At 37.6% G+C, this 13,232-nt stretch overlaps 1 protein-coding gene across 1 annotated transcript; it reads left to right on the top strand.

The window, feature by feature from the left end:
• The first annotated feature begins 9,485 nt into the window (after positions 1–9,485).
• hand2 (heart and neural crest derivatives expressed 2) lies at positions 9,486–12,336 on the top strand. The gene is made up of 2 exons (XM_053622125.1): positions 9,486–10,144; positions 11,652–12,336. Exons 1-2 carry the CDS (start codon positions 9,551–9,553, stop codon positions 11,748–11,750), a joined length of 693 nt encoding a protein of 230 aa, XP_053478100.1. The 5' UTR covers positions 9,486–9,550; the 3' UTR covers positions 11,751–12,336.
• Positions 12,337–13,232: the final 896 nt, after the last annotated feature.

Genomic DNA, 13,232 nt, shown 5'->3' with positions numbered 1-13,232 from the left:
GAGAGAGAAGAATGTTCTGGGAGGATATAACAATTCATCGGTCATAATAAGAGCCAGAAAGGTGAGGTCTCACGCATATAAACAGAACACAATCGCTTGTTAGCCGTGACCCTTCGTAGCGCGGGCTCCGTATCTATTTCACCAGCCTTTTGACCATTCGAAAACTAATGTACTGGAAATCCGAAAGATCTGATGCAGGGTCAGGCGCCGGGATGAATTCGGACATCGTTCTGAGCCAGACAGCAAACACGCTTCATCAGAGGCCGCCGACTTCACTCCGTCCCCCGGCAGCCAGCGTGCTGGGATTTCAGGTTTGCGTCCAGTGGAAAGCAGTGGCGAGCTCCAGATTTCTCTAACCATATTAACAGTCCATGCCCTGAAGATGGAGTTAATTAAGAAGAGGTCACTCTTCTGCTCGATGCTCCTCATCCATCATCAGCGCCACAGAGGAGAACCGGTGGTTTGGCTTTCGTTCCACCGGATGGTTTAATTCAACATTACAACACTTCAGCTCAACAAATGACCATCGATATCTACGCGTCTATATTTTTTTTAGATTTAAACCAGATGATGTGCAGTCTAAACACACGTTGTTTCGAAGACAATTAGGTGTGCGACTATGTGTAGTCCACAAGAATGTACCCCGGTTGAAGACCATGGATTCCCACACCGTTTCCCATGCAGCTTTTCTGTGGAAGGGGTTCTTTCAGGAATTTTGGCTCAGAGAGAGTGGGACAGGTCGGAGCAGGAGCTGAGTAATCTGCAGGAGTGTGATTGATTGAGGGAGAGATATAAGGAACTCTACGCTGTCGACAGAGTACACTAATACCGTGGTAAATTGTACAGGGAGGTACGGCAGTGAGCAACCATGCACACTGACTGAACTATGAGTCACTCCCTGTAAAAGTGGAGGAGAAGCGGTATATTAGGAAAGTCATTACTGATGTACGTTACTGAACTGGTCATACCAGGGTCTTGTGCATACGGTGCACATTGCGCATGTTTTTTTTTTAATTACAAGCCAGAGTCCTCTAATTCTTTTGGAGTTTTAATACACTCCATAAGTTAGTTGTGAGTTACACTACTAGTCAAAGCTTTGGATACACCTGTTCACAGAAGGTCTTCATTTCAACATCTACAAGTTTAGAACAATAATGAAGACATTAACACATACCGAATTACTTACTGACCAAGAAAAGCCTTAAAACAAAATGACTCTATATTTTAAATACAGCGTGTCCCGAAAGCCTCCATACTGTAAGGGACTATGTACACCAGCACCACGTCGGTCATGTCTTCGTCAGTGGACGTTCGTGGACGTCGACTTCTTCTCAATTGGTCCACAACACTTCCGATCTTTTTTAAATATGTTAATAAGTTTGGCGACAGTGTCGTGTCTGATGCGCTCGCCATGTTTCCCGTTAAAGTCCATCGCAACCTTGCGACAGCTTCCCGATCCAGCCACGTACGTGAATGATTTCAATACGTTCGTCTTTTCTCAAAGGGGTTCTTAAATGTTATCTGAAGAAAAAATATATGTATAAATATATATAACTATTCTATATATATATAGAAACTCTATATATATTATAGAAATTTTTGGAAGACATTTTGCTAAAAAGTGTTCATTTCCCCCTATGTATGCAGACATTTTGGGACACTTTGTCCTTAAACAGGATCAATCTTGGTATCTTCTCAACCAGCTTCACGAGGAGCTTCACCCAGGAAGTCAAACACTGCTACATTCTAATTTAAGTAAAAATTACTTTTAGAAACACATTTAGACATAGATAGTACCTTTTGATTCACGTACTATTATCATCCTTATTATGTGCATTAACACTTTATACATACATTTGTCCTGGAAACTATTCCAGCCATAAGCCTTTATCCAAATGTCTTTAATAAAAGAACTGTACAGCATCTACAGAATCTATATATAATGTCCAAACTTCTGACTAGTAGTGTATGGGAATCAATTGTCCAGGAGATGACCCTAAGGTGGAGGATATAAATAATCCAGGCTTGAAATAAAGACCTAATAAAAGGCCATCAGATTGCTTGGCATTTCTGCAGAGGGTGCGTGTTTGTCCTCTTGGCATTGCTGTAGACGATGCGTCTTTATTACAGTAACAGGATGCTATTGAGTGGATGGATGATTGTTCGAAAAAAAAAAAATAATCAGGCTCGAGACCAAGCTGCTCATTAGTGTAATGATTCTTTTTCCCGTTTTATTTCTAGTTGAGATTAATTGCTGATAACACATAATGAAGCTGTTAGCCGTGACGGAGAAGAGGAAATGGCTAATCGGGTTGTCACTGTCAAATTAAAGCCCAAACCGCCTGCTGTCTCTTGTGTATGTGGGTGTGTGAACGTGTTATCTGGGTTTTGTTTGCATTTTTTATCGCGTCTATAACGTGTGTGTTTTACTGGATGTGTCAGGTCTCGCGTCTTAGTGTGTCCAATGCGCGACCATTGGCATATTTATCCTCCATTATGCAATCAGGAAGTAACTTGGAGGAGCAGAATAGAATGAGAGATATAACTGTGTGTGTGTGTATGTGTGTGTGTGTACATATACACAGTTGTGTATGTGTGTGTTTACAAAAGTATGCTCTAGTGAAGGAGAGCTGAGCAGCACACTTTGATGTGTCAAAGCTAAAGTGCAAGACGACATGGGGATGAGAGCATGAGTGGGCGGCGACGGGAGAGAAGAAGGAGAAAAAAACCTACAGTGATGCAGTGAGAAAAGATTCACACACACACACACACACACACACACACAGAACAGGATGCCTGATAAAAAAAAAAAAAAAAAAAAAGACAGGAGGGAAGATAACAATAACAGAGCAGGTTCAGATCAGACAGGAGTCGTCCGGTCTCGTGCCAGCTCAACCCCAGTCTGATCTCTCCATTCTGCCGTCTCGCCCTGTACCCAGTCAGCGGCAGAGCCGGAAGTCGAGCCAGAGGGAATCCTGGGAGATTCAGATTGAAAAAGAGTGCTGGTGTATATAGAGGATGAGCTATTATGTGTTGGAAGGGAGAACAGGTGCTGTGGAACGAGGCTGAAGAAGTGATGAGTACTGGTGATAAGCATTATGGATGAGACAGAGAGAGGGAAAAGAGTGACAGGGGAAATCAGAGAGAGCGGGAGAGACAGATGATCGGAGGGAAAAACAGCAGAGACGACCTAGAAGTAGGTGTGTTCCCTGAGGACGTCAGAGAGGTACTGGGAGCGAAACGCTGAACCGTTTCACCCACGGATAAAACGTCTAGCTGATCATTTATAAAACCGTGTAGCTAAATTTTATACTGGAAAAGATTTCAGTAAGAAGGAAGTGTGCGTCTGTTTTGCTCTCTCGTTTCAACCCATCTCACTTTGATATAACAGGTCTGCCTTTACATGGACAGAAATCATGGCAACTACAGTGTCAGCACTCCTATTTTAACCTTCTCGCAGTAACTAAAACACAATACTACACCAGAAAGATGAAAAGAAGAAGAACGACACTTAATCTTATTCAAAATCAATTAGTAATCCACAGAAAAGGAGCAGATCAGCTTCACAAAGGGACATAATGATGTTGATTTCTGTTTTCTGATAAAAAATAAAAATAAAAAATGACCAATAATTATAATAATAATAATAATAATAATAATAGTAATGATGATGATGATAATTAACGGTTCTCAAAGTGCAGTCTATGCAGCATAACAAGGATGCTTGTGATTATCTAATGTAGTTGCAGTGGTGGAACCACAACCCACCATTTATGTTTATAAATCATGTAAATGTGAATGTAATCATTTTTTATTTAAAAAAATAGGTTATATGACTAGAAGGTTCAGAGGAAAAATCTCCCAAATGTCATTGTACATGCTTAAATAATGTGCCTAATTATTTTTTTAATAGTTTGTCTGTGAGATAAATCTCTAGGAAAGAGGGGTATCAGTTTTGTTTTACAGTTAACGGGGTCCCTGATTGTAAAGTCTGAGAGCCCCTGGTCTAATTGATTTGCCATGCTGGTAATAACTCTTAGGGTAATCAGTGTTCAGCAGTCAAAGCTCTGCGCTTCCAACTAGAAGGTTGACAGTTCAAACCCAACACCACCAAACTACCACTCACTGTTGGGCCTTTCAGAAGAACCCTTAACACTATAACTGCTCAACTGTATGTTACTCTGGATTAATAAAGTCTGCAGAATTACATGAATGTAAGTGATGAATTAAAAACAATACAAACATTGCGCATTTATTTTCTTCTTCTTCACCTAATGAAACGTGGAGCAGATTCTGGTGTGTCATTCAGAGCTTTGCATACATGTTAAAAAAAAAAAAAAGAAAAAAGAAAGGAAGAAAAGAAGGTTCTTTTGAGCGATACAAATAAAACTGAATTAAATGAATCCTCTGCTAACTCTAATCAGACGAGCTTTATCGAAATTCTTGTAAATGTCTCTTAAATCTTGCCTTTATTTATTTTTTATTTTTTTTGCCTGCTCCATATCAGTTGACATATCAGATAGACTTTATTACCGTTGCTTGTTAAGACTCTACCTGTCTACACATTTATTTGGTGAGGAGTGTTGGGAGGAGAGGGGAAAAAAAACCCCAACAACAACAGCAGGCCAGGATTTGGGAAACTATCAGTTATCACCGAAACGTCCGGTGGATGTGATGAAGCGGCTTTAATTTATTTTAATCCCAGAACACAAAAAATAGAGAGAGAAAGGTGGAGGGGGGTGGCATAAAGAGAGCCAGGGTCCTTTAATGAGTCTTGCAAAGGAAAGCAGAAGGAGAGGAGGGGAGGAGGAGAAGAGTAGAGAGGAGGAGAGTGTGCTATAGGAAAGGAGGGTGAAAGAAAGGAGAAGAGAGCCTCTCTGCTGCAGAACTTCTTATGACATCAGGTAAGCCATGACAGCTGCTGTTGTGGTCATAAATTACTGCAATAACAATTCAGTCAACTATTATTATATCATAAAACAACAACAACAAATGTTGTTCCATTACAATTACAAATTGTTGCAGAAATGTGTAGGCTAGCTTCTCTTGCATCATCATCATGTGCAACTATCGTTTCATAATCAACTTAATGTGCAACTAATCTTAGTAAACATGCAATTATTTTAGATTACAGTGCAACACACATTAATCTGTACTGCTACTACTACTACTACTATTACTACTACTATTACTAATATTACTACAACTACTACTATTACTACTATTATACTACTACTACTATTATTAATATTACTACAACTACCCCTACTATTACTACTATTATACTACTACTACTACTACTATTACTACAACTACCCCTACTATTACTACTATTATACTACTACTACTATTACTACAACTACCCCTACTATTACTACTATTATACTACTACTACTACTACTACTATCACTACAACTACCCCTACTATTACTACTATTATACTACTACTACTATCACTACAACTACCCCTACTATTACTACTATTATACTACTACTACTATTACTACAACTACCCCTACTATTACTACTATTATACTACTACTATTAATAATATTACTACTACTACTACTATTACTTAAACTACATCTACTATTACTACTACTACTATTGCTAATATTACTACCACTACTATTACTACTACTACAACTACACCTACTAATATTACTACAACTACCCCTACTACTACTACTATTACTACAACTACACCTACTACTACTATTACTAATATTACTACTACTACAACTATTATTACTACAACTACACCTACTACTACTACTACTATTACTACTACTACTACTACTACTACTACTATTACTAGTATTACTTCTACTACTACTATTATTACAACTACTACTATTATTACTACAACTACACCTACTACTACTATTACTGTTACTATTTCTACTATTACTACTACTACTACTACTACTCATAATAATAATAATAATAATAATAATAATAATAATACATGTAACATTATGGACGCCCATTATGCCGTCTTGTGATTGGCTGATCTGAGCTGTGCTTTTAAATCACTAATCTGTACACAATCATATCGATGTCCTCTTCTGTATGATAAAACAGCGCTACACAGTAACTATTGATCATTTTAACGACCAGTGAGCTCCTGGACCTGCTCTAATTAATCCAGACTCGCCTTTGGTTCATATACAGCGCGTTTAAGAAACGCTTGAGTCATGCTTAAATAGCGGCTTCTGCATAACTTTATTTATTTATGCAGAATTCGGTGTGAAAGGAGATGAGAAGCAGGGGGAAGATTTGGGGTGATGTTTGGAGGGGGGGGGGGTGGAGAAGGAGGTGAGGGGTGTGATGGTTTGGACCAGCAGTCTGACCAAGTGACCTACAGCCTGATTATGGGTCATTAACTGGAGCCTGAGAGTATTTCAATTACTCAAGAACTTCCAATCAGACAGATAAATTACACTGGCACCACACACACACACACACACACTTACACACACACACACCTCACTTAACCACGAATAAATCATGAGCCTTCCGTGAGGAAATTTGTGAATTTTCATACACACACACACACACACACGCACACACACACACACACACAGAGAGAGAGAGAGAGAGAGAGAGAGAGAGAGAGAGAGAGAGAGAGATAATGCTCAAGGACGTTCACACAGCCTTGTTTAACATACATGTAGCGTGTGGACTCTGGAGAAACTCTGTGAATATCCAAATAAAATAACTCACGTGTCAGTGTTCAAATCCTCCCAAAGAGCTCCACATAAACACAGACACACAAAGAAAAATATGAACCATCAAACCCACACACACACATGCAACCATGCACGGGCACACACACACACACACACACACACACACACCCCTATATACCTACCCAACTAGGCCTACATAACTATGCTCCCATGTATGATGTAAATGCATATCTAGTGCGCAGGTCTAATATCGCATTATTCATGGGTGGAGTTTTCTCTTCCAGATGTTTTACCTGCGCTTCACAACACATAAAACACTTCAATAAATAAAACATTTTTAAAAAATGGTATATCTATCGCGTTCGCCAAATACATGAGTCCCTGATCCAGGATTACTGAACAACAAACGGTACAAGCAAGGTTTTTTTGTTTGTTTGTTTTTTTTTTTTACATTTATGAAACGAATCAAACAAAATACAATGTAGCTATAATTATATCCGATATTTCTGATTTCCGTTCATTTTCTCAAATCGTCAATTACATTAGATTTGAAATATTTTGTAAACTACAGTATTTTGTAAAGTATTAGTTTAATATCGTTTACATTCTCATGCACTGTAATGGCTTTATGCATTTAAATCCCCAGCAGAGATTTTAGAAAAATGTTGGAATTTTTTTTTTTTAAATTAATTAAATAAATAAATAAATACCGCCGTGTTGCCTATCTTATAAATGAAATTTTAAAAAATGTTTCTTTTCTCTACGAACTTCTCTACTGAAGCATTCATTTTTTAAATTGTAGGCCTATATATTATAGGCTAGTATTATAGTATAAGTATGTGTTGAATTATTTAGTAGCATTACACAGGAAAGTAACGAGAAATGAAAGCCAAATAACGCAAATGAAAGCTGAACACTAGTTTGCGATGTTGAAACACTTTATTCATGAACTTAAATTGTTCATTTGTGTTCTTGAAACGTTGTAAAACATTTAAGCCCCCCCCCCCCCACCCAAAAAAAAACTGTAACCTCTAAGATGTACTTCTGAAAGAATATCACCACCACGTTATGATTTATAATTTATACGCATAAACAAATTAATGTAATTAATATAGGGGTTTTTTTTTGTTTGTTTTTTGGGTTTGTTTTTTTTTTGTATTTCTTTGCAAAATACTGGAGCGCCGTGAAATATACGGAAGAAATGACATGAAACTATACGTTACTTACAGAAATATTCTGTCAGAATGCTATTTAAATTCGAGGCTTGTTGGGTAAAATTGCATTTGAATACAATATTTAAAAAAATGTACGTGCAAAATTAAATTCAAGCTCAAGAATGTTCACACAAATACAGATTGCATATGAAATACTTTGGCTAGCTCCAGCGTTAAAGCTGTGATACTCGTACTCGGATATATTGTGGATTAAGCTTGTCTCTCATTGCCTGCACAAACTTCAGCAGCATAGTACATGTTGTCATGTGACCTCTTTCAGGGAGAACGCAGACCAATGTCCAAGAACATATCACACATAAATAGCAGTTTATTAGCATGCAATATCACATGGTCTTTCATCCCGAAGAAGCGTTATGAATTTTTTAAAAATTGACTTTGTGCAGAAAAACATCACATAAAATATGTTAAAGAGACTGGGATAAAAATAAAATTATTGACACCCCCCCCCCAAAAAAAAGATATATATATATATATATATATATATACACACACACACATATACGAAGAATTCTGAACACCTGAATGTGATGAGGTTGAAGCAGCCTTTCACACAAACTGTACAGATCACAGCACAGCAGAGATGGTCATATGGTTGAATTTGAAACAGTTAAACATTAATAATAAACTAAAAATGAAATAAGAACTCACTATACATCCCAATACACCTGTTTAAGCAATTTAGAAATGAATTATTTTTTTTCCTCTACTTACAAATTCCCCAAATAATTTTCCATTAAAAAAAAGAAAAAAAAAAAAAAAAGGTTTGCACTGAATATTTTCCTAAATCCCTAAAATACGTCCAGTCAAAATGCATGGCACGTGCAACGTCACGCGCATAAAACGCATAAATAAATAATGCGCCCTGTGTAGTATATATTTGTGTATATATTCCGCGATATTAAGCGTATTAATAATAAACGCTTCCAGAGCTTTAAGAGGGGCTGTGATGCAGTTTAGGAGTGTAATCACCCTGCGAAGCGGCTTCCTCCTCCTCCTCTGAGCGCGGATTGGTGGAGAACCGCTTTAGTGCGCAGTATAAAGGAACTTCGAGCAGCAACAACATGAAGCTGCGACTCACACATCAAACGGAGAAAAAATCCACATGAGAGCTGCACAAACACATCTGCACCAGTGTATGGAAACGTTCGCATTTCATTTCTTATATCCAGCAGGGATTTGCGCCTTGGACAGACTCACACTGGTGTTTTAGATGAGTTTATAAGCTTGCACTGGTTTCTAAATGGGACGTTTTGCTCGTGCTGGGATGTGCACTATGGAGCCTGCACGCGAGTAAGTAGGTGACTTTTCAGAAGTTGTAAATACGTTTCACGTCCATTGTTTGCTTTCAATATGTTTTGCTTAGTATCAGTGCTCCATTTTGTGATGGACTGATAGAGCCTGAGTCATTTCACCGACCCAGGAAGAACGAATTGTTCTTGAGTGCAGGACTTCTCTGTTGATTTTATTTATTTATTTTCACGGCAAGTCGATGATCAGTACAAAAAAAAAATAGGTGCAATCTGAGAGAGTGAGGGGAGAGGGGGGGTAAAAAAAAGGGGGGGAAAAAACAAAACTAATATACAAAAAAGCAAAAGCGCGCCCCGGTTTTTGCAGGACATTATCATGAGTTTGGTAGGAGGCTTTCCTCACCACCCGGTCGTGCACCATGACGGCTACTCGTCCTCCTTCGCTGCAGCAGCTGCAGCCGCCGCTGCCGCGAGCCGCTGTCATGAGGAAAGCCCTTATTTCCACGGGTGGCTCATCGGGCACGCGGACATGTCGCCGCCGCCGGACTACGGCATGGCGCCTTCGTCCTACAGCCCCGAGTACGCCGCCAATAACGCCGCCGGCGGTGTGTGCGCGCCCGGGCCTGGCTTGGAGCACGGGCCCTATGGAGCAGGCGGCGCGGGAGCACTCGTACCGGGCATGATGGTGGTGCCGCGCACCGTGAAGCGGAGGCCCACGGCGAACCGGAAGGAGAGACGCAGGACTCAGAGCATCAACAGCGCGTTCGCCGAGCTGCGCGAGTGCATCCCGAACGTGCCCGCAGACACCAAGCTGTCCAAGATAAAAACGTTGCGCCTTGCTACCAGCTACATCGCCTACCTCATGGACATCCTGGACAAACACGAGCAGCACGGCGGCGGCGAGACGGAGGCCTTCAAGGCCGAGTTCAGGAAGGCGGACTCCAAAGAGGAGAGGAGGAAGAAGGAAACGGTGCGTGTTGGTTGTTGTGTTTTGTTTTGTTTTAAAGTTGGGTTTTCTTATTAACACTTCTTCCAATGATACACACGAACACACCAAATAATCTGCACGCAACATTCCTTTATATATATATATACATACATACATACATACATATATATATATATATATATATATACTGATGCAAAAGACTCCAAGCATGCATGGCATTATAGCTCCAGGATCATTTTAACAAACCTGGTGGTAGATTTTGTCTCTTCTTGCTGCAAACTTGAGCGTATGTATATAAACACACACGTCAAAACCATCTTAAATATAAGAGCACACAGGCCTTTGGCATTTCCTGCGTACATCTATAACACTGCTATAACACTGCAGAAAGCGCATCTCGTCATAGCAATGCATTTGAAATAACGGAAACCCTTAAGAAGTATAGTAAAGAAATATCCTGCAAGCTACTGGTGTTTTACTGAACATGCTATATTACCTCAATCAAACAGGGATCATTTAGCTTTCCCAAAATATCGCACAATAATAATAATAAAAATAATAATAATAATAATAATAATAATAATAATAATAATCACAGTTAAATGGTAAAGCGAGCATCCCAATTAAGACTCTATCTACAAGTATTACAAATAGATTGACTGTTTTCTCGATGCTTCTAGGGAAGGTTGATCTTGTCAGATTATACACAGAGCTCACAAACACACACTGCAGATTGTATTAGATAGATTTCTACTTTTGTACGTGTTTCATCTGACACTTACTGCGTTATCGTGTCGTTTCCTCCTTTCTGGGAAAAAAAAACATCAAGTTTGATCAGATATTAGTAATTCTACTATTACTACTACTACTACTACTACTAATAATAATAATAATAATAATAATAATAATAATAGCATTTCTATATTTCTATTAATCCAAGCGACTCAGTTAACATTTAGGATATTTAGAGCAACCGTTTTTTCTTTGCTTTTCATTCTCTCAATATTTCTATTATTTATTTCTGTGTGGTAAATTGTGAGTGCAAATTATAGTTGGTAGATTTGTGATGCGTAATATTATTATACAGTTTTATAAATATAATATTGATGCAGGAACCTCGCTCAAGTCTGCAGCATGAACTTTTTATTTTCTTTCTTTTTTTTCTTTTTGGTCAAACGTGTTTGAGGGGTTTTGCATCAGTCGTTGTACATGACAATATGTGAAATCATTTAAAAGATCATTTAAACTATAAAAAAAAAATGTGAAAATTACTGGGAAGGTTCTTATGGTATTTTTATGGTAGTCAATATAACACATGGTAGCTTTTTGTATTTTCCTACATTTCACTGACAGTATTTATTGCATAAATAGTTACTGACATTGAATATATTGCTAGCACACGGTGTAGTCTCAAAATAGGTATATAAGGAATATAATACAGGAGTTATATTGTTGGAATAGGGTTTTTTGGGGGGTTTTGTTACGGGCCATGTCAATAAAAGGATGCTTTTTCTTGTGTTTGGAACAGAATGAAGTTTTGAAATGTTCAGGGAGCAGCAATGACAAGAAACCCAAAGGGAGAACTGGTTGGCCGCAACACGTCTGGGCTTTGGAACTGAAACAGTGAACTAAAAAAAAAAACAACCTTGAATTGAGGCCTTTCCTTGTCATGTTTTTTACACTAACTTTATTTAATGGAATATTTATGTGCAATTTCTACGGACAGTGGATCCTTGAAGACAAAACCAAACAAAAAAAAAAAAAAAACATTCCATTTTTAAGAGGAGGATGCCCCTCTTGGTAAGGGATTGTGTTGTTGTTGTTGTTGTTGTTGTTGTTGTTGTTGTTGCTATTGTTGTCTAGTTTGTGGTGAATGTCTGCCACTAAAGTGAAAGTGTAGGTCTTTCTCGTGCCATTTTTTTCTGAATAGAAAAATATATCAAATGAAAGCTCGAGGAAGTTCTGAAACAGTTTGAAATAACGTTTCATCTGGAGAAAGAAAAAAAAAATGTCATGAAGTGTTATGTTGTGATGTTTTGTTGTGGTCGTATATATATTGGAATCTCTCTGGTCGTGTTTGAAACCTAATGTTGAGTCCACTCAAGTGCACTTCCGTCCAGACACCAGAAGTTTATTAAAAAAAAATAATAATAATAAATATCTGACGATGTATACGATGTAATTAATTCAATAAACCACTGTGTTTTAAACGAGCTTAATCTTCTGTTTGCATTGATAAACACGTAGCTATATTAGACGTTTCATTAAAAAAAAATATATATATATATAATAATCATTTTTAAGATACCTATACAAGCAAATAAACCATGACAGGATGAAAGAATTATTAATAAAGAAAAACAAGCAAGGGGAAAAAACGACCGTCTGACCAAGACTGAATAGAAATATATATATATATATATATATATATATATATATATATATATATATATATAAACAACACCTAGATGTGTATGTTTATAAAACGCTCATGGCAAACTCGCCATCAGACGTTTGTTTAGTTGCACAGTGTGATTTAGATATAAATAGGGAATTGACGTTCCTTGGTTATAATGTAAGGTTTAAATGCATTGTGCATGGTTTATCGTGGAATAGCAAAAATACATTGCTTCTTTCTATAGGCTACATTTTATACACACATAACACGCATCCAGTGCGTAGACATGAAATATTGTCGGATTTGCGGTAACGCTTTGTTTTCAATGCTGGTGCGGAGTAGCTAGATGAATTTGTCCAATAATAACAACCAAATGCATGCTAATTCAAATGTTTACCGCCCACCGCGCTGGGAAATTATATATATATATATATATATATATATATATATATATATATATATATATATATATATATATAAAATGTATATGTGTGTGTGTGTGTATATATATATATATATATATATATATATATATATATATATATATATATATATATATATATATATACCTATAATTTACGAAATTCACGGAGATTTGTTTCTTTCCTCCAATCATCTGAAGGAGCAGACACACTGGAGCCGGTGGGGTAAAACAGAAAAAAGAAAAGAAAAAAAAAGAAAGAGCAGGATTGGCATTAGGAGTGAAATAAG

The sequence above is a fragment of the Ictalurus furcatus genome, chromosome 3 (assembly GCF_023375685.1).
Source record: "Ictalurus furcatus strain D&B chromosome 3, Billie_1.0, whole genome shotgun sequence".
In the NCBI taxonomy this organism is placed as follows: Eukaryota; Metazoa; Chordata; class Actinopteri; order Siluriformes; family Ictaluridae; genus Ictalurus; species Ictalurus furcatus.
The sequence above is the reverse complement of the archived record's forward strand: the minus strand, read 5'-3'. Positions and strand labels throughout refer to the sequence as shown.

Excerpts from the sequence above, each read along its gene's own strand:
- hand2 (XM_053622125.1), top strand. The coding sequence starts at position 9,551 with ATGAGTTTGGTAGGAGGCTTTCCTCACCACCCGGTCGTGCACCATGAC. Across the intron at positions 10,145-11,651 it reads AGAGGAGGAAGAAGGAAACG|AATGAAGTTTTGAAATGTTC; the intron begins GTGCGTGTTGGT and ends TGTTTGGAACAG.